Source organism: Embiotoca jacksoni, unplaced genomic scaffold (genome assembly GCF_022577435.1).
Source record: "Embiotoca jacksoni isolate LCO1_2020_lvr unplaced genomic scaffold, fEmbJac1.0.p SCAF_3, whole genome shotgun sequence".
Lineage (NCBI taxonomy): Eukaryota > Metazoa > Chordata > Actinopteri > Embiotocidae > Embiotoca > Embiotoca jacksoni.
Genome location: NW_027185381.1, coordinates 2,254,870 through 2,278,071, shown reverse-complemented (window position 1 = coordinate 2,278,071; position 23,202 = coordinate 2,254,870). Strand labels below are relative to the sequence as shown.

At 41.6% G+C, this 23,202-nt stretch overlaps 1 protein-coding gene across 2 annotated transcripts in view; it reads right to left on the bottom strand.

Moving 5' to 3' along the window:
* Positions 1–23,202, bottom strand: part of immp2l (inner mitochondrial membrane peptidase subunit 2) — a 121,808-nt gene that overhangs the window by 94,425 nt on the left and 4,181 nt on the right. For both annotated transcript variants that reach the window (XM_069162282.1, XM_069162283.1), the window contains exons 2-3: positions 13,184–13,325; positions 7,423–7,526 (exon numbers count right to left, since the gene is read on the bottom strand). In XM_069162282.1, coding sequence (XP_069018383.1) covers positions 7,423–7,526; positions 13,184–13,318 — 239 coding nt within the window. In that variant the 5' untranslated portion in view covers positions 13,319–13,325. The remainder of the gene's footprint in view (positions 1–7,422; positions 7,527–13,183; positions 13,326–23,202) is intronic.

The window sequence follows — 23,202 nt, the reverse complement described above, 5'->3', positions numbered from 1 at the left end:
GAAGGAGGAAAGAATCGAATGAAAATCCATGTGAGCAGCTCTGTGAGATACATCTATTGACTGGATATAAAAGAGTTCGGAGCTTCCAGGTCTGTAAAATGGTTCTGATCCAGAAGTGTCTTCAGCTGCAATACCAGCGAGTGCCACTAGAGGTCGTCTCCAAAAAGCCTCCGGCTCCATAGACTCCCATTCAACTTCTCTCATCAAATCCAAAGTGAATAAAATGTGTCCATCAGTTATCTCGGTGTTGTTAGCTGAAGTCACTCCTTCTTATTAGTTTTCTGGAGGTCCATCTGAAAATAATCCCTCATTCATTAGAATAGAAGATTCAAGAAGACCTGTTTTTGGGGGCGTGTCTGTTTGATTGACAGGCCTGTGGTGCAGTCAGGTTACAGCTATCGGTGGGCGGGACGTAGTATCGTCAGGTTTCCAATCAGATCGGTCAGATCCACCGCTGGCTCCTCCCCCAGCTCGTCCAAATATGGTCACTTCCTGCTCCAAACTGCTCCGAACTAACGAGATGGTGCTGGTTGCTGATTGGGCACAACGCTGTTTTCAGCTAAACCGTAGCATTAGTATGCTATTATGCTCTACGTGGCAATGCTATCATGCCGTTTAGCAGGTATAATTTTGACACCGTTTGCCATCTTTATTGAGGGTGTTAGTATGTTAACATTTGCTAATAAGTAACTGTACATGGGATTTAATGGTGTGTTCCTACCTGGTAAACACACCTGTGTGTCTCCCTCCCTGAGACGTGAGGTCTGAACAAGCCGCTGAAAGACTGAGGAGTGTTTTTCCTTCTTTAAGACCAGAGCCTCTGTGGGCTTATTTAATTAGTGAAGCTTTAATACCAATTTAATGGAAATTAGTTACAGGCCCCCACATGAATTCCATGTGTAGTCTTATAGATTAAGGACTCCCAGCTATTCTAGATTTAAGGTGCTGTAGATAGATAGATAGATAGATAGATAGATAGATAGATAGATAGATAGATAGATAGATAGATAGATAGATAGATAGATAGATAGATAGATAGATAGATACTTTATTCATTTATTTATGATTTTATTAATTATACTTCGTACTGTGAAAAAACATGGACTGTTACTTATTGATGTAAAAATTACTTTGTAATATAAACACATTTATTTAGTGTAAATGTATTTCGCCTGCATGACAACAAACAGGGACTTCAACCATGTCTCCTTCTTCACCTTCACAAACTTACTAAGTTTATCAAATGCAAAATGAGAGCGAAGGACTTTAATGGCACAGGGAGGTCACATCAGCCCAAAAGCAGCTGAAGAAGACCAAGAACAAGCTACAAAGGAACAGCGCCGAGGTGTGAGATGGGACGAAGAGGTTGTGCTGATCAACTCCACATACGGCTCATTTCCAGGATGTATTAGTTTTCTCCACCGAAAAAAGCTCGGTTGTGAAAAAAAAAATTCCTTATACTTTCTTATAATCCTTCTGAACAAGCCGTTTTCACTCGTGTCCCTTTAAAGTCTCCCATAGTTAAAAAGCCAGCTGGCCTCTAATTGGCCACCTCCCAAGAAAGTCTGCCGAGCAGCAACACTTCTACCACACGACAGAGAAACTATGAAGGTATTTTTTTTGCATAAAAAAATCCGTTCCGAGAGCAAATTTCTCACACTACAATCAAAAAGTAATTTCGTTGGTAAAATATATGAACGGAGAATGAAATGATTTGGATTGCAAACCAATTCAGTTTTGTTGATTTTGTTCACAGACATTTGGTTGCAAATCAGAGCTCTTTGGCAAAAGATGCAAAAGTACCTTTACAGAAACTGATCTGCAGCATAAACAGTCAGACATCTGAACAGACACACTTTAAAACAGCCCCTTGCAGAGAGAAATCCATTAAATCTCAATGTTCAGCTGGTAAACAGCGGCGATAACGTCCTTCTACTCTCTGTGCTTCACTGTACAACACCTGATTATTTATTAGCCAATTAGCAACTGCCAAGGCCATAAATCTGAAGAGGACTTCATTTCCTGCTCTGCTGGAATCAGACCAGACATAAATACACTAAATTACAAAAATAGCAGCTGAGTATCGAGACACCACAACCACTTATTTCTTTGTCTCGTTGAAACACGTTGAAGCGTGACAGCTGATCAAACCGTGTGAGAACATGTGACAAAATGTCTGAAGCTCTGTGATCGTATAGCATGAAGGTGTACTGAGTCTGATGAGTTGGAGTGTTGTGGAAGTAAATTATTAATGTGCCACATTGAATTTCTCTCTTTAGATCAACTCTCCGTCAGTACAGTGAATACAGAAACGGACCTTCCTGGAGTCGAATGAATAACCCAGCTGGGACATTGAAAAGTTTGAATGTGAAGTCCAAACAGCTGGTGTGAAACTCCCCGAGAAGGCAAATGGTTTTTTTAAGGCATGTTGAACCTGATGGCTGCAGAGCGCTGAAAGACTTCTCCTTAGATATCAACTCTAATGCAGGGATATAAAACTCTAAGATCAACCCTAACCCTCAAATTATTAGTGAGACTTACAGAGTTACAGCAGTGCTCTGTACGTTAATATGTTCGACGGTAGCTCGCTTCATTTAGAGTTAAATTCATCTGGTAGGTTTATTAAACTTAAAATTGCAGAGCAGGAAGCAGAGTATGTATATTACACTCGAGGGTGTACTTTAACATCATTATTACGGTTATATATGCGGTTGCTGAGGTCAGTAAGCATCACTCTCGAGTAATATTGCTTCAATATACGAGTAGTTCAGAGAAATCTGATCAACTGTACATTTGGCACCTCTTGTGTAATTTTGCTTTATTCAAAAATTACTTTGTGCTAAAAGATTTCTTTGAATATGAATTACAAAATAATCTGATTGTACCTTTTTAAAGTGACATGATTACAAATATATATTTGTGGTGGAAGATACGTTCATTTGGATAAAAGTCTTGTGGCGTGTGTCGGCAGGTGTCTTTCAAACATTTCTCTGTTGACATCTCAGTAATGTTATCAGAGAACTGGGGTTAGACAATGAGTAACCTGAAGATTTAATCATTCATACCTTTAGACAAACCAGCTGCTGCGACACAACGCGGAGGAGTTGTTTCAACAGAACGCATCAAAAATGCAATTTGTTCCTACAACTGTTATTTCAGCTACATAGTTAGAAGGCCATTACCGCACAGACACGGCGCTCATTTATTTTCTTCCTTCACTCCTGCATTGTTGTTTTTCCTCCCGTGTTCTTCTCTCGTCATTTGCATCTCTATTTGCTGTCTCGTTCAGGTTGAGACACTTTTAGAAACCCCGCAGGCGCTTTTTGTTTTCACACCTGAACAGTTTGTACTTTTTGTTTTTTGCTCTCCCACAGTGTGTTTTAGGATCAGTGAGAAAAAACACAAACTAAAATAATTATGATAACCATGAGGTTTTAACGTCGGTGCTGATCTCTGGGGATCTTAGAGAAGGAGGTGTGTGGGAAGAAAACATTCTTTTTAATGCACTGACTTTACTGATTAAAATGAATTGTTGCAGGGTGAAGACCTGCTCACAGGGTCTGAACGCTGTCAAGTACAGGAAGAGTTTTAGCTCCCAATTTACCTCTGAACCTTAAAGCCCTCGCAGCCTGCTGTCGGTGATAAAAAGTACAGAGGTGGGAGTGAAGTCTGTCATTAAGTCAACTTGTATTATACTTTTTAATTTGAAACATGGGCTTTTAATTTGAAATGGATACAGGAAGTCGCAGATTTCAGCCAACCGACGGCGTAACTTCATCCATCAGTCATGTTGCATTTGGTCTGCTGATCGTGAACTCCATATGAGCTCCAGTGTTAGTAAAGAAATGTAAATAATTAGGTTGTATTGTGTGATTGAATATTTGACGGTGGCATAAATTCAGCAACAATAACAAGACGGAGAACAACATAAAAGGCACCCGTATGTTCTGGGGTTGAAGTGTTTCTGTTGAAGCCAACGGTTAACGTCACGTTAACCGTCTCTTCACTGCTTCCTGCTGCTGACCTGCATTCAGTCCTGGTTGGAAAGGATTCCACGTTCACCACTTCTCACGCTGGTTTTAAAGTGCTACTGAGCCATTTTCTGACATGCTTTCAAAAGGTGACATTCATTTTGACTGTTGGACCATTTGTAGGTAATTTACAGAGGTTATTGTATCCAGCACCCCTCAGGTTCACCTCTCCCAGAGAGAATCACACTTATAACCCCGGCAGTGTTTGTGCCTCCGCTCACTGACTGCAGCGTTAGCGTCAGTCGGACAGACGGCGACAGCAGGAGGTACCGATGTTTGTCTGCTGTCGCGGAGATCTTCGACTCAAAGCAAACAGCCACGTGACGACGCCACCGAGGAACGAAGCTCGGCTCTTTTGAAGGTTTCCGAGGCTGCCGAGTTTTCCCATGAATATTCACACTGTGGAACTTCACCAACACTTTCCCCCGATTCCCTGCTGATCCAAGATGGCTGTCATCAAACCCTTCAACGTAAACAAAAGCCGAGAGAGCCGGGACTCTATTCATCTCTGGTGACGCAGATTTATTACCCGCGAGAAACATTTCCTCCTCATCCTGGGGAAAATGATATTTTGTAGGAATCAGTTCTGAGGCCGCTCAGAGGCAAATGGTTCTGTTCACAGTCGAACATAAAATCAATCAGGTTCGTAATGGTCTGCACTGAGAGCATGACAAACAACCATGGCAGCGCCGAGCGCTCCAGAAATACAGGGACACAATCATTTCCCTCAGTCAGCATGCGCTGAAATGCGAGGCATTCTGTAAATAAGATATTACTCCGAGGATCGGCATATTCCCTTGAACAATTTCCCTCTAAAATAAGTGCCAATTATAAGCAAGAGTCAGACTGCTCTGCAGGGTAGCTGTATCATATTTGAAATTTAAATCCGAGGCAGTATTGTTGGAAGACGATAAATGCGGCTTCATGAGAGATTTTGATAAAAGAATCCCCGACAATGAGGGAAGCTGATAGCCATCTGTTTCACATGCGGTGGGCTTACTATCTGTTGCTTTGTGGAAAAATCCCCTTCTTCAAAGGGACGCCGGGTAAACTGGGCTTTAAGATCGGAAGAAGAACAGACGAAAAGGCACAGATGATGATAACGCTACAAGGACGCTGGGTTGAATCTAAATGTCAGAGAGCTTCTGCAGTCAGATGAACTTTAGAGAAACCACGGCCTGCATTTCACATTCAGCTCTATTTGCGTCGCGCCTGTCCAGCTGTGTGATGCTGCTCTGCTGCATCATTCCCCTCAACCAGAAACAGGAATTCAGCTGCAATGCAAGAGCAGCTCTCAGCCTCAGATTAGGCTGAATTACCTGCTTCCTGCGCTGACAGCAGCAGAGCTCCAGAAACATCTCTTTTCTCACCAAAACACTCCAGCATGTCCCAGACGGACAGATGTAATTATGCCCTCCTGTCATTAGTGTGATGCTCCACAGTCCGCACAGCAAACGCCTCAAACAGAAGCACTGACAGAAGCATCACTTAGCAAACGTCTGAGAACTTCAGTCTAATCTGTCATTTCCTCGAGTGAAATCTCCCCCGTGTGCGTCTCGGAGCAGCCGGCGGGGCTGCAGCGTCTCCAGGGTGGACGAGCTGAATCAGTGTGTGTGTGTGTGTGTGTGTGTGTGTGTGTGTGTGTGTGTGTGTGTGTGTGTGTGTGTGTGCGTGTGTGTGTGTGATACTCTCAGAGAAACATTAAAGGAACAGCAGACACCCGAGACGTATGGTTCGTTCCTGCGCCACATTAGGACAGAAACACTCGCAGAGCTTTGACTAATGTGAAGGGCGTCTTCATCACTCGTCTGTCTCGTCTCACACTGAACCGTCACTTCTGCAGCAATGCCGTGAATACAGGCGACCGACTGTAGTGAAGTTACAACACAAGAAAAGAGTGGTGACTTTAGCATGAACCTGAACAGCTGCAACACAGCGGTTACATTCGACTGCACCATCAAACTCAGGAATCCCGGAGCTGGTTGAACTCCACAGACACGACTGCTATTCGTTCACATCTTTCTGTTTACGAGCTCCTGACTGGCTGAAAGTTGAGACAAGTAGATTTTCCTGCTGCTTTCCCCCCCGATTTCATTTACAATTTGTTGCTCAGCGTGAAATAGTTTGATTACCAAAAGGAAAATGTTGAAATGAAGCAAAATAAATGCAAAAAAAAGTACAGTGCATCTTCAATGTGTTTCTGAGCCACTTTGTTTCATGAGGGTTAAAGTAGGACAATACAACTGTTAGACCGACAGCTCGGCTTTGACAGTTTGACAAAAATAAATGATATTATTTATATGGATTACTCATCCCATTGTAGTCATGAAATGTCAGATAAAGACCGGTCCTTTTGTTCTCACAGAACAAAGCCATCAAAAGCAGCTGCCATTAAAAAAAAAAGAAGAAAGGAATATAAAATGTCTGTCACAATCAGCGCTCAGGAACTTTTTAAAATGCTGCTCCTGCAGTTAATTACACGGTTGTCAGTAGTTAGTCTGATAATTGATTGAATCTCATCAACTGATATTCAGAATTTCAGAGAGCTGCTAACTGCAGTAGCAGATTGTTTTGTCGTCCTCGTTACTTTTTCTTGCCGAGCATTTTGTTCAACTGTACGTTTGAGCCTCCAAATTAATGTTCGTCTTACGCACCAATTAGTCTCACGGGATGCGATACAAACATACTTTGTAAGGCGCTTGCTGGAAGGTTAAATCAATATCTTCTTCAGTGGATCAACAAGGATTTGTGCAAAAAAAAAAATCGAAGGTCATCACAACATTAGAGGAGTTTTGAATACATGATATGAGAGACATGATGTAAAAGACACAATAGATGCATCACGAGCATGTGACAGGATAGAGTGAGATTATCTTTCTGAAGCACTCCCTAAAAATATTCTCAAACTTCTTCAAGCCGAGAGAGCCATTGCACTAATGTGGAAGAGTATTGAAGCCCCGTCACCGTGGATACGGGAGATCTCAGATTGCATCGGCCTGGAAAGCACCAAGACTTTGCTGATCTCTGGGAGCCGTACAGGAACATTACAACAACTGGACATGTGGACGGCAAACAGCCCTTTTTTTAAAATTTTATTTCTTTGTATATTTACAGTATATTCTAATACGATGTTCTTAAAGTACTTGTGTAGAATGACATGTTTCAGGAGTTCTGTATAATCCAGATGGTTGTTGGACAGTTGTGATGCTACAGATCAGGAAGATATTTGTTTCTTTAAGAGCTGCTACAAACGTCTGGATCATCGTCCAGGTCGTCCACAGTTTCATCCACAGAAAACAGAAACATACTGAAAAATACATCTGGGTTGATTGAGGTGGATTTTTCTTCCCTGCAGCTGCATTTTGTGTGTCGTTTTTTCTTATTTACTCACATCACGGAGACGATGTCCCCTCGTTGGACTTGGTAGTTCCTCACACTCCAACGGTTCAGCAGGACGACGTCACACTCAGACCCCCCCCTTGGGTTGAGGAATGGCTGCAAAAAGAAATACAACATAAGTAGAGGAAGGAACCAGAAATAATTGTGAGCCTTTCTGATGGCACTAGTTCTCCTCACTACACCAGTTTTTCAAGGTTGAAGATAGTTTTTAATCACTCTGTCTGCGTGCTGGACTCATTGTCATGCTGCACAATGAATTTTAATTGGCCCCTTTTTCCTGCCTCGAACACATCAAATTCAAGAACTGACTGTTCACTTCCCTTCACAGGTGCTATGGTAACAAGATACACAATGTTTGTCACTGCAGACGTCATTGGTTTTAATGTCGTGGCTGATGCTGTGTATGAACATATGTCAGCTATTCAGTGGACACTGCTGCTGGATTTCTGTTTCTGTTAACCAGATATAATATTATGAAGAAACTGACCTTTTTAAAAACGTTTCAATTATGGATTATGGAAAGTCAGAAACTTAAATATCTGCATTTAAAGGCGACTTGCAGCAGTTTTCATATTTGAACCCATTAATGGCAGACAGTGTTTATTGACTGCTCTACAGAGAAAATAATGTGTTTTTAGACTGATCTCTTTCCTTTCACAGAGCAGAGCCATGGGTTCAGTTCATTTAGTTGGGGAAAAAAATGTCTGAAAACTTGCAGCAAATAATCTCGGACTTTTTAAATCAAAGTTTTGGTATCATGGGATGCAGCTGCGTGCATCTGCTGTTCTGGATGAAGGGCTCTTCAGTGTTTGAGCTTTAAGAGCGAGCTGCTGTTCAGCATCACAGATACCAACCAACCCTTGATGCATATCATTTCTTTTTAGCTTTTCATTAAGGCTCCATTGTTTTATTTATTGTTTGGGTTTTAACAGTTTTTTATCGTTTCATCTTTGTTCTACACTTCTCTAGCTTGTATTCTATCTTAAGTTTCTTTTATCTTTCTTTGTGAAGCACTTTCAGATGCATTGTTGTATGAAAGATGATATATTAATAAATCTGAGTTTAGTTAAGAGTTGAGTTTAAACTGTGTAGATCGGTGTAATGAAAGAAAACAGAATTAGAGCCAAATGTTCTATTTACATCCACAAAAAGAAACTACGACCGAGGTGACGGAGCTCCCTCCTTCTCCGGGTGTTTCCGGGTCTGTCAGCTTTAATATCCAGCTGACAATCTGCAGAAATGATGTGATGTCATCATATCATGACCAGAAACTATAAATAATATTTCCTTGTCATGAAACATCGAGTCTGTTTGAGAGCAAAGGGACACGCTGGTGTTAGTATGGTGCTGCCAACAAACAGCCGTGTCCTGCGTAACAGCTCTATCACGCTCGTCTATGATCTGAAAACAGCAAAATCCTTATTGCTACAACTCGGTTTGTGTCGCTTCGACGAAGCTCGCTCACGTTGGCGCGCGACTCGACAAACGACGACCGTTTCATTAAACAGGACGCGCGCAGACCATTTCACGCTTGTCGGGGTAATTGACAGAAAACTTCTTCTCTGTCGTCACCAAAATAAATATCCCTGTCGGAGCTGTCAGCCTGCAAGTTGAGTTGATCAGTTAGAGTTGGATACTTCATCAGCTGCAGTCGTATTTCATCGTACCGTTTCTGAAACTCCTGCCGTGTCAAAATTTATGGGAAAATATAAAAGTGGGAGAGTTTGATTGATCATTCGTTAAATGTTTTGGATGCATGAGTTTGAAATCTGGAGTATTAAAGAGAGAAGTTGATGCAGAGTTTTCATAGAAACAATGAGAGCAGTAACCACTGATGTGATATATTCCTCTAATAATGAAATGAACCTCCTCCACCCTGCACAACCAACCTGTGGCTTTTCTGTAATAAATACATGTTACAGACTCAAACATTGTTCAAACACAGAACTCTAGTTTAAATTATAACGTCAAAATCACAGGAAACAGTTGTAGAGAGAAAAGTTGTTTGAATTTCTGAAGGGCAAAATGTCGCTGTCCAAAACCGAACAAAAGGTGCCTCAGTTCAGGTGCTTTCCTTTGACATCGATGGGATTGTATCACCGTGAATTCGTCCCCCAGAGTCAGACAGTCAACACTGAGTTCCACTGGGACCTTCTGAGGGAAAACATTCGCTGTAGAGAAACCTGAACTGTGGCACGATGGCACTTTGGTCCTCCAACATCTCCCCGTCACCAACGCTCTCCAGACTTGGCTCCCTGCTGCTTCTTTCTGTTCCCCAATAATTCGTCACAAACGTTGATGTGTGCTCGCTGCTCAAGTTTCAGGTTCACAAAAGCACGTTGAACTCGAGAGCTGATCCCGATCAAGTGACGTACTTACTAATGAAACTCGCAGCTTCTCGGCGCTCATCGTGGTGTCACACCGTTTGCTCCACCCTCCCATTGCTACATCACAACATCAGAATTTTGCTGATGAAGCCTCTTTATTGTGTCACAAAGTGAAACCTTTGGTTGTGAGTTGGTTGGACTTTGATCCACAGCCCGGCTCACACACACCTCGCTGCGACAGCAGAGGACTGACTGTTGACCTACATGGAGGTCAGCTCACATTATTTTGCTTTTTTCCTGTTGAAATGCTTTCAAATCAAGCAGCACGACTTTCACTTTAATATTTAATAGTGTCATCGGCACAACACTGAAAGGATCTTCGGCAAACCGTATTTGTAACCACGTCAACTTGCACATTTTTGTTTTTATTTTAAACCAAAAAACAGCAAAATTCTGATGTCTATGACTCAAAACTAACAAAACCATGAGGAAGGATTTGTTTGCAATCCAACTAATTTTATTCTAAGTTCAAAAATGTTTTACTTACAAACTTAATTTTTATTTGCAGTGCGAGAAATCTGCTGTGAAAACTGTCTTTTATACTTTAAACAGAAAAGACAGAAAAGCCTTCACAGGGAGCTGCAGGCTGCTGCCAGTCAAACCGACCAGCGTCTCCACGCTGCTGCTGAAGCACGCCGCCCCCCTCCGGGGATGATTTCAGACGGACCTACGACCCTGAACTCTGCGGGGTGATTAACTTCAGCCAAATAACAAGGAAGTCTGTAAAAAATACATCTGAAGTGCGTTTTCGTAGGTAAATATATACACCAGTGTGGATCTGGACCATAGTGACCGTCAGCCAGCAGAGATAGACGATGACATCATCCATCAGCCTAATGCTATAGGATACCATATTTATCTATTACGGAGTCCTCTACAAAACCACCTGGAGAAAAAGTAGTCAGGTCATTACAGCGTTTCTGAGCTCTGACCGTTTACAGATGTCCAGAAAACTGAACGCACCAAACCTCCTCTGTTCTCCGAGCACGATGCGCTTCATCAACACACCGATCCCTGGTGTTTCCGTTATAAAGTCTACAGGCAGACCACGCAGTCATCAGCAGCAATCGCAACCACAACATCTCTCATCCGGTGTACTATCAGAGAGCATTATGGGAATGTTTTCATGCGGAGCAAACACGACAGCAAATGACTCACTGGTGATGTGGAGGTCATCTTCACTTTTCAGAAACAGCAGCTACTATTCAGAGAAGAAATGGTTCCCTGCAGACTTCCTCGCTGTGGTCGGGAATATTGTGTTTACTTGTTTATTTGTGCGACAGAAAGACAAAAATCCCAGAAGACCAAAGCTTCATGTCAACGGATAAACAATTATAAAACCCCAAACAGAGCAGCAGCCGTCTAAACATCCAGCCAGTCAACCAGTTTCCTCCTTTACACACGAGCACGGGTTGATTTCATTAATGACTTTAGATCATTTGATCAGAGTCCTCAGATCTACTCAGCGAGTTCGGTTTCGTGACCCAGCGTATGCAAAAACATGAATATACAACACGAACCAAAGAGCAACATGCCGCTTTAAAATGCACGCTCATTAGAAACGGGTAGCAGATTGTTTTATGTATAATTCAACACGTGTGGCGGATAATGAGCAGCACGAAACAAACTCGCTTATTTTATCTTTACAAATGTGCTTCTGAGATGAGAAGCGAGCAGCAGGTTGCTCGGAGGAGAGAAGAAGTGTTTGTGGAGTTACTTCTCCTCCAACGTGTCCACCTGAGCAGCAGTAAAGCAGGTTACGACTCATTAATCACATCCAGAAATGAAACTTTTTTTTGAACTTTTTGAAATTTGCCTCCTGATGACGAGTTCAGTTTCGTCTCAGAAGAAAGTTTTTTTGTTTTAGTCAACAGAGTCAGTCAGTTTCCATCAGTATCATTTAAGTGGCCATTTTCTTTTTACACTGTTTCTGGGAGTCACCAGCTTAGTGTGAGGTTACCATGGTAACATGTATTATTCTCATCCAGCGAGAGATTAAACAGAAAAGTAATTGTTTAAACATTCACACACACAGACACACACCTCTCTCACTGTCCATCCTGCTAGCTTTGTATTGGCATTAGCACAGCTGTTAAAAGAAGAGCAGCAACCGATTTAAGGAACTAGAAATACTCAATTTCTCTAAATTGTTGGATAATATGAATATCGTGATACGTGGTTTGAGATGGAACGCTTTTCTCATAATGTATTTATATACATATATAGAGATGTGTGTATATATTCATATTCAAGCAGTGGAGGAAGAAGTATAACATTTTATGCTTTAAATTACACTTATAATTATGAATCAATTAAAAGTGCTGATTCTGAAGAACAACCCACTAGAAGTATATAAATTATCTTACTGTTTCATGTGGATGCATTCATGTAAATGTAATTTACTGTTGAGTATCTAAAGATGGAGATGATTTACGAGTTGACTATAACGTTTGTTGAATTAACAATCTGAAACGTGCCTGAATGTCTTGGAGTAAAAAGTGAATATTTGCACCTGAATCCAGTGCAGAGGAGGAGTGTCGTAAACTAGTAGTTCAATATAAAGTGTCATAAAATGGAAGTACAACTACCTCAAAATTGTAATTAGGTTAATTGCTTCATGTACTTTGTTACATTCAACCGCTGTACCAAATATATATTTTGTTGCATAATTCATACGTTTGACAACATCGTCCCCGTTGGTCTCTTTGTGGACGACTCACTAACTGCTTCAGCCTAATTTTTAATAAGTGTAACATCTGCTCATACCAGGAGAACGGACTACTATATTCTTATATAGTGCAATGTTGTGACACTTGCGTCATTCTAAATAAATACACAGCACAGTATCAAAAATGAACAATATCAACAATTTACCATCTCGTTTTTCAAACTAAATCCAGAGAGTAAACAGGGTTTTAGTGAATCGTTCTCGGGATGAGTTGCTGCTCTTCAGTGGAGAGAAAAGAAACAGCGTACCGTCGCTGCACGGCTGAGTGAAGATGTTCTGTTGTGTCGCTGCAGAGCTGAAGGACGCTGAGACGTGTCCAGTAACCATGTGGTAGTCGAGTAAAACCCGTCGCCCAAATGATTCAAATATGACTAAAATAAAGTCACATTGTTGTCAGAAGACTAAAACTAAATCAAAATCCAGGTGCTTGAATTAACACGAAAGGCTGGAAACCATTCAGAGGAAGCGTGAGCTCGTCCGTCTGCCTGTTGTTGCTCCCAGAGCTCAGCACGCTGTCAACACGCCCAAACCTCTGGACCTTTCATCTGCGTCCCCTCCTGTCAACCTCAGAGATGTCTCTGCAGGCCGACAGCTGGAGGTTTCCCTCTCTGACCGGTGGATGCGTTGGAACGTCTCACCTGCATCGACGCTCCCTCCACTCGGGCCACGTACGCGATTCGATCGAGGACGGTGACGGTGACGGGAACGGCGACGAAGAATCCGCTGACGAAGGCTCGCAGGTAGCGCCGCCCCGCCGTCGCCTGTTGAGCCATCAGGACGCTGGAGACGAAAGAAAAAGGAGAGGAAACCAGAATAATGAGAAACACGACAACATGCAGGGAACTGAACTGGGATTAGAACTCATTAGATGAGACTTTATTGATCTCTTTCCATGGAGAGCGAGTTGATTAAAGATCAGGCGAGTAACAGAAATTCACAAAGGAAACACATCAGAGCAGAATTAGAAAAGACGGTAATAACATGAAGCGAGTTAAATACTAACACATTTGTCGGAAGACCCGGGTTTCATGATTGAGACCTTAATGACTGAAAAAAATGTCCTGATTAAATACTTCTAAACAGAAGTTGATGCTTGGATGAGAACAATCATCAACCATCAGTGATGTCATCATCCATCAGTGATGTCATCGTTGGTTTGTGAACGTTATGAATCCTCCAGTTCAGATTCTGTCCGTCACCATCTTTGCTAGTTCGGAGCGGTTTGGAGCAGGAAGTGACCATATTTGGACGAGCTGGGGGCGGAGCCAGCGGTGGATCTGACTGATCTGATTGGAAACCCGACGTCGGGTTTCCAATCAGATCAGTCAGATCCACCGCTGGCTCCCGCCCATGTAACCTGACTGCACCACAGGCCTGTCAAACAGACACGCCCCCAAAAACAGGTCTTCTTGAATCTTCTTTTCTAATGAATGAGGGATTATTTTCAGATGGACCTCCAGAAAACTAATAAGAACATTTTATTGACTTCAAATTTCCTGAGAAGTTGAATGGGAGTCTATGGAGCCGGAGGCTTTTTGGAGCCGACCTCTAGTGGCACTCGGTGGTATTGCAGCTGAAGACACTTCTGGATCAGAACCATTTTTCAGACCCGGAAGCTACGAACTCTTTTATATCCAGTCTGTGGATGGGAGTCACTTGGATATGGATCTCTGAGACCAAATTTCTTGAACAACAATAAACCCAGAAATCTTCTGTTCAAAACCAAATATAAGAATAAAATCTGGCAAATGTTGTTATATTTTTTGTTTGAAAATGCACTGAAACAATCCATTAATTATCAAAATATATGCTGACTTATTTTTTCTCATTCAACTAACTGATCAATCAGTGCAGCTCTAAACCAACCGCATCATTTTTCCATGGATTTTTCAAAATAAAAGAGCAGCTTTGTACCCGTTTAACCCACATGACAGCAACATCCAGGAACTCAGGCGTCACAAAAGAAGTCCTCCTCCTGCCAACTTTCCCCGCAGCTGAAAACACATCACACTGAGCCGCCTCTCCCCAGACAGACTTTTTCATCCACTTTGCTTTTCATGGCGCGCTGCAGGAAGCCCAGACAGGCGTGAAATGACCGACCAGCAGCAGCCGCAGCCATGCACCGCTGCCTTCGGCTAACAGCTAACAGCCTCGTCTCCACGTCCACTGTCCTAACTCTGGAAATCTGCTACAGCTATTACCTTCACATCACCACATCAGAGGCACACCGTGCTGCTTCGACAGCTTCCCCATCAGCAGGCAGAGAGCGTCGGGCACTGCTCGGGGATAGAAAAAGAAACTAATCTGTCTTTCTCATAATTCAACATGTCAACCGATTATTTCTGATGGTTCCCCAAGACACACGGCGTGTTAATATCAAGTGAGGTACTTTTCTTTGAGGGGCGATGCAATAAGTCAACAGTCACCAGCAGACAGATTACAGAAACCTTCTTAATATCTACATTGATGTCTTGGTTAGCGACACGGGAATCCAGGTTTTAGGAGGATGTACACAAGCTGCCATCACCACTGAATGACATTTAAAGTACAGCTCTTCTGAAGTGAGATGACTTTAGAACCTCTTAAATTATATAAAAAAAATATCATCAAATGTCATTCGGATATTTTTTTTTTATCATCTAAAAGATTTAACGTCAAGGAACGCAGTTCAGTTAACAGATAACTCGACGTCTACAAGGGAAAGCAAAATGAATCCTCAAGTTCTGCTGGCACTTTGATTGGCATCCCGACAACCAGGAACTAAACACTGAGCAGTCTAAATGGAGTCGATGGTGAACCACAGGGTTTTACAGAGAGCGCATTCAGACAGGGGAGCATTTGGTGCATATTCAAAATGATTAAATTAAACTTCACCTTTATAGTTTCTAAAGTAAAATCTGCCTTTCAGCTGGAAATAACATTCAGCACACATACACAAAAAAGCACAGACTAAAACCTCTCAAAAGAGCCAAATGTGCTAAAATAAGCCTCACTGTCAATTTTTCATGCATTTTTAAAAAGCCCAAACAGAGAATGCATCGGTACCGAGGTCAGAGTAGAAACATTTCAATATTTAGAAACATTTTTGAGAGTTTTCTCTCTCAAAGTGAGAGATAAAAACGCTGACTTCAGTCTCAGCTGATGTCGTTGGTGAGTGTTAGACGTGCTGATAGATATAACTGTAAACTTTAAGCAGAGTCAGACTTGTTTTGTCCACCTGCTTTATGCTAAGCTAGGCTAACCTGCGTAATCAAAACAAACACGAGATGTGTCAATCTTCTGACCTCACTTTCATTATAAAGAGAATGAGGATAGCATGAGCTATTTTCCTCAGATGAATACTTCTCCCCCATCATCTGGAAAATAATTACGATTGCAGCAACATGCTTATTTTGATTATTGGTCATTATTCGTAATTTGTTTATATATTTTGTGAAACGATTTTGTATATTAAATTAATTATTTCATTATTTGCCTGAGACAAAAATAAATGTTGTTTTTTGTTGTTCCAAATGATTAATGCTAATAAATGGCTCTTCATTTTTTAATAAGGTGTATGTGCACATTTACACAAAGAAAATTGAATTATTAATCGCAATTATTTGTATGACATTTCAATGACACTTCCATAATCATGACAGTTCAATGTGGCTGCACTAAGTGAAAACCAGTATCTGACAGGAAAACACCGTCGCTGTATTCAACACCAATATAACCACATGCATGCACCAATGCACAGTACTATGCACACACACACACACACGCACACACACACACACACACACACACACACACACACACACACACACACACACACACACACACACACACACACACACACACACACACAGGGCTTCGGCCTCCTCCAACAAGGCAGAGTTGGCTGCACACGTTACATCTTATTAACCACAGTGATGTGACTCAGAGACATCAGTTCTCCACCATGTGCTCGAAGGAGGAACCGCCAGCAGCAGAGCAGAACACCTCTCCACCACAGCGATCCATCCTGACGCCAACACACTGCCGCTACACTTCCACACAGCTGGCCGCGTTACTGCTGTCACAGGAGGACAAATGAGCGATGAGGCGGAGGCCGACGTGGAGCTTCAAGGTTCCCGCTCAGTTTTACGGTCAGGTCGTTTGTGCGCTGAAACCTCGGCGCCCCGCAGCGCTCCCATTAAAACCACCTGGAGCTTCCTATCGGCACATTTTAATAATGTGGCTGGCACAGCGGGGCCCACATCAAAGTCACCGTTAAATGAAAAATGAGCTTCTCAGCTTGTTAGCTAAATGTCCAGATCATAACATCAGACTGCGTGTTCCTTGCTGGGTTTTTAATAAAAGAACTCATGTTAGGAATAATTCTGGACTTTCACACGGTTCTGCTGGTGTCAGGTGAAAACCTGCATCTCTACCATATCTACATTTATACACCGCAATCAGAAAATGTGCAGTTCTCAGAGCAGTTTAACAAACAGATTTACGTCCTCGTTGTAATAATTGATCTACTGCTACTAAACAATTCTGTTAATTTCTGTCATACAACATCCAAACTATGGAGTAACACATCTGGATTTATGTAGTCAGTCAAAACAGCGTAAACAAAGTCCAACATGTTCTAAACCCTCATTGTTTCTTTCAAACAGCGTTTCCAACAGTCTGAAAGGAGCTCCTGATGGAGCTCTTCTTCTTCAGGTTTTCAGGACTGATTGATCTTCATGTCTTAAAGTAATGATGGTCTGTTGTTTCTTTGACTGAATGCAGTGATTTCTGCCATAACAAGGATCAGTAGAGTCGAACAGGGCTGCATGACTGCTGTCGATCAACACTACGTCAGCACAACACAACCTCGTGAAGCTGGTTAACGATGCCAAATGCGCAAAAATGTGCAAAAGTGTGCAAAAGTGTGCAAAGCTTTAATCAACTTAAACAGTGTAAAATGTAAATAAAATCAGATTGAGATTAGGGATGGGCATTTCAAGCAAAGCTACTATTCGAAATTCGCTTGGAACAATTCAATTGTTAATCCAATATTCATGTCAATCCATATTTAATTGAAAATAGGCCGTGGACAGCATATCAAATGTCGAAACTGACAAATTTGATTGTTTTTTGGAAAACGTATTGTCCATTTTTAATTTGATGCCAGCAACATGTTTCAAAAATGTTGGTTGACATGATTTACAAATCATTGCATCCTGTTTTTAATCTATATTTTACAAAGCGTCCCAACTTTTTCATCAGAGGAATCAGGGTTGTATTTTGTTTCCATATTTTTTTCATCCTAAATAATTTGTCTTCACTTTTATTCTAAAATGACAAAAAAATGGCCCCAAAAAAATGATGATAAACGCTCGCAAATCCACTGAAGAATGATGGAATATCAATAACAATAATAATAATATATCAATAAAACAAGTCCAGATTTGAATCCCATTGAAGTGAATTGGGCTGTAGATGCAAAAAAAAACCTTCCATCTGGCAACTGGAAGAACTTTGCATGCAGGAGTGGAACAAAAATACCAAAAATATCAGTCTGAAATTAAACTAACATCCAGCTGTTCAAGTCACACTTCAGAACTTCATCTGACCAAGCACCTCGGCTGACTGTTATGTCCCACGTCCCTTCTTTTAAATAAAGACATAATTATTATTATTTTTTAAACTGTCAAGCTGCATCAGTCTCAACCACCCTCGTCATCATTTTGTTGGATTTTTCAGTTCTTATATTTTATCGGATCTTTAGAGACAGATAAGTTCAGTGAACACAATATCCGGCCTGTTTGAATTACTGGAAAATATCAGATTACTGTTGGTCAGAAAGGCGACTAACTTTCAAAGAAACATGTCATTCAGTAGTTTCACATTTGTGACTCGCCATAACAAAACCCTAAAAGTTACTTCATTTTTCATTTGTTTGTAAAGTGGAGCGAGAGGTGGAAGACAAACTCACAGCTGCTATTGTATCAAAACTCATTCATGCTGAAAATTCTAAAAAAAGCAACAAAGAAATGATGAAGTCTAGACGGCGCACCTGAAGAAAAGCGTGAAGGGAATGAGAATGAGACTTGATGAAGGGCTTTGTTTTTAGACATCCTCTCTGGTTGTCGCTGTTTACCGGCCTGAGTAACACATCTTCATGCAGGTTGTGGTTCCACAGGCTCTGAATCGACTGCGGCTTTGTTTATGACACGGTGACAACGCATTAAAGTGAACTCCGCCGGGGTAACGGTCTTTAACAAGTCTGTAGAAAAGGCATTAATATTGTCGACATAGTGACAAACGAGTTAATGCAGCACATCTCTCTCAGCATTGGTATTCATGCCGGCGCCCAATATGCAGAAGCAGCTCTGTAACAAGCTGTGGCAATAGACTGGACAGGTTATCATAAACAAATACTTATTGGAGGTTATTAGACTGCGGCAGCAGAAGAAAAAGTTTCTGCTTTTTTATCAGCAGTCTGTGGAGTGAGGATGGAGAGGCCTCTTTATGTCAACAAGAAGCTTCTCAGAGATCTGTCAGGAGTTCAACAGACTCTCTCCCACTAACCATTTTCTATTTATTCAGATGAGTCAGATAGAGAAGGTGTAAATATGAAAGTCAGTGAGCAGAGAGCCCCAGAGCAGACCTGAGGTCAGCGTATCAGCCACTATCAGGCGTTGGGGGTGTGCTTTTCCTCCAACTGCTAGAATTGAATTTCTGGGTCTGTGGGCTGGACTTCATCTCAGCTGGTGACTAATGTTAGCGCCCCGGAGCTTTTCCAGACCGATAAATCCACAGGGAGGATGCAGCGGGGCAGCAGGGATGCTGATTACAGCCGGCCGGCGAGAGATTTCCTCCAAACCGGCTCCACTTCTGCCTCTGCAGCACTTCTGGGCTTTACAGGGCGGGCCGGCGGGGAGCTGTGAAAGCTCTGACCCGCAAATAAGTTGGACGGAGACTTAACAGAGTGAGAGCTGTGGCACTCAGAGGACGAGGGACACTTAAAGCTACTGCTGCTAATTAGAGTGTTCATTATGATAACATGTCATACAAACACAGCTACCGAGCGCTGCAATCATTGAAAGGAAGAGCTCAACATGTTTCGGGTATTCTTATTCAGTGTTTCCGTTACCACCGTCTCCAAAAAAGGAAACAAAATACAAACGTACTCGTAGAGCTGCAGTTACGTCCACTAACTACGTATTTACGTGCACTCGTTTAGTTTCTGCTCAGAACGAGTCGTGCATGCATCTTTCTGTCACGAAAGCTCGTGCTGATTTGTTTCTTTCTTTCTGCTCTGCTGCGTGTCTCTAGATGTCGGGTGGGGGCGGAGCCTGGGCTCACGCAGCCACGCAGCCGTGCAGCCATGCAGCCGTGCAGCCATGCAGCCATGCAGCCGTGCAGCCATGCAGCCATGCAGCCGTGCAGCCATGCAGCCGTGCAGTCGCGCAGCCGTGCAGCTATGCAGCCGTGCAGCCGTGCAGCAACGTAGGTCAAGCTATCAATGGACAAACTCCGACCTCAAGCTGTTGAAAACCAGACCAGAGTGTCAGCATTTTTACTACACACCTTCCGTGTAGCGTAGCGAGCTCAATTCATCAGCTGTCCATCAAACTGAAGCAATTTTGTCGAGCAAACCAACCAGGCGTACCGACCTTGTTGGGATAATTCAAAACGGCTTTTAGTGCAGCTCATGACAAAACAACGATACCTAAAAATATTCCAACTGGTGACGACATGGTTGTTTTCTAAAACAGACGTGAACTATGGATTTTACCAATCACTTTTTTTTTTTTTTTTTTTGTGCATCGACTGCTGGATGCATTCAATAAAACTTTAAAGTCATCAGTTATAGAAAGAGCCAAACGACTATCCAACTACAAACTGCTAAAACTTCCCGAGCCGAGCCCTCTCACTCTGAGCTGCCCTGATATTCTCACTCCTGATATCCAAACCTAATAACATTTAAAACACTGGCAGTCACAGATTTTGGTGAAACAGAACGTTAAACAGCCACAGTGACTCACTACTGCTTCTTAATGTACAAAGTGGTATTACAAGATGGGAATCAACTTTTTACCCATTCCAGCCTTAAATATAAGGTTACAGCTGGCAGGCAGTTATCTTAGCATAAAGACTGGAAACAAGGGAAAACAGCTGACATAGCTCTTTCAAGCGGCAAACAGAAACCTCTAAAGCTCACCGATCACGATTATATATCGTTTGTAAAAAAAAAAAAAAAAAAAAGAAATTGCCTTTTGTGTCCTGAACTGCCGACGATACGAGATTTACATGCAAAAATAACTAACCTGTATTGTATTTAAAAAAAATAATCTATTCTAATCTGTAGACCGTTGTTTTTTTTTTATCTCGGTATATGATGAGTTTTGTAGCTGAGTCAATGTGAGATTGGCTGAATATCTCATTTAGAAAGAAGCCGACCTCACGGTGTGTCTCAGTTCATGTCGTTTGTCCGTTTCCTGTCAGGTGTACGTGTTTGTGTTCCCGTATAATGAGAGCTGTGAGAGTATACGACAAAGAAATAATCTGATGTTCCTGAGGACGGAGAACGGGACGATAACATCGGTAATGTCTGACATTAATGAGCCGTCCCGTAGCTTTCAGGTTGATCTACATTTGGTTGAGCTCAGTCGTACCTTCAGGCTGCATTCACATGACGGAATGAATGTTAGAGATAGGAGAGATTTCCATATTTACAACTGGTGAATGTTGAAGTTATTAGACAATTTAACACCATTAAACGTGGGATTAATTACCTTGAGTGATATATTTTGGCTGTCTGAAGGCGTGAATATGTTTTGGACTTATCAAGGAAAATGATCAACTAACTGATAGTTGCAGTATTATACAGCCAGGAGAGTTACAAATTAAGATTGCTTTCCTCTTTGAGAAATTGTAATGACACAGGATCAAAAATATGGAAAACAATATGTATAACTCATGGAAAGTAAAACCTGAAGACACAAAGTTAGAAGAGGTGACCTTAAAACCGTCGTTACATAAATAAAACTCATGATAATTCAAAAGAATAATTTTCACTTAAATCGAAAATATGCCTCAATATCACAATGACTCGGTATCACATGATTCTTTTCATCATCAGAGTTTCTAATATTTTCCATCTTTTCTTCTTGGCTTCAACAGATGAACAGCAGATGGAAGAGGAGCTGCCTTCATGTTCATTAGCATGTAAAAGGCCACAGCTCCAGTAACTGTGAGTCGGACCCGGACCCAAAGTGCACCTCCACCTGTTTCCATGAGTACAAGATGGTCTCTGAAATGGATTTCTTCTTCAATATCACCGAGACGTTTCCAGCAAATTATACATAATTACCAGGTGGGTCAGTCCACATCATCCAGACAGGCCACCGGTCCGTCCTCTGCACAGCTTTTATTCAGACTGAAGTGTCTTCGCTCAGCGCTGCAACACCACAGCCAACATAACGCCACATAAACAAGCCGATTCTCCATCAGTCCTTTAATATGAACAAACATTATTCCGCCACTGTTTTGATCATCAATCAATCGTCTTAAAGGGAAAAATGCCAAACATATAATCCAGCTCCTCAAACGTTAGAATTTGTTGTTTTTACTTGTTTTTGTTATGAAAGTAAACAAAATACCAAATGTCTTGAGTTTTAAACAAGAAAACAAGAAACTTTAATAAATCATTTTGAGTTGAATTTTAACCGGGGTTTTTTTTACGATTTTCTCACAATTTTCAGACCAAAAAAGTAATGGATTAATTGAGAAAATAAGATTAAGTTAATAATAAAAAGAAAATTGTCAGTTGCAGCTCTAAAGTCATTTCTGTTTGTCTGCCCACAACACAACTCAAGCAGTAATTACAGAATCCCATTATCAATATGAAAGAGATGTATTATTTTTCATTAGAGGGCCTGGAGCTGGCAGCAGATTGATTTTTCCTGATGAGTGCTTCATTAAGAACCAGAGGATCCTGCAGACGGAGATCTGATGGCTCCTTGGCCGAGGAGGAGATGGTGCAGGGAGAAACCCCACAAAAAAAAAATAAAGAGAAAAGAAGCCTGGAGGCTGCTGTGCTCACGAAGGAAAAACAATGAAAAAGTTTTGGATGGAACAAACAACAAACTGATGACTTATCTGTTCATATGGGAAAACAAGTGGAGTTAGAAATCTAAATATTATCAATAAGCTTTTGCTAAAATGAACGAATGACTTCATCCTCTGGGGAATATGGTAGTGATAGAGGTCTTACTTTAATATTTTATTATTTTATCACATATGTTTTAGTGCTGAAATTGTCCTGCAGGTGACAGAAGTATCATGAAGTGTAACATTTATTTATTTATTTATTTTTTTTAAAGGTGCATCATCTGGGGAGCATGAATGTGCTCATGGCATTTCATGCTCGCATTCACCTGCAGGAGGTTTGTTAGACCACATCTAAGCCCCGCCCCTCGCTGCCAGGACTTCCTTAGAGGACGCTGACTGGTCCAAACCACTGGTTCGGCCACAAGCGCATACTTGATCTCACAAATCCAAACGATGTCCCACAAGGAAACCATGATCATCCCCAACATATTATATATTAATATATATAGTAATTGCCGAGATTTTATATAAGCTGGACTGAAGTGTTGAACACTAACCGGCTGACATCTTCACGGGGAAC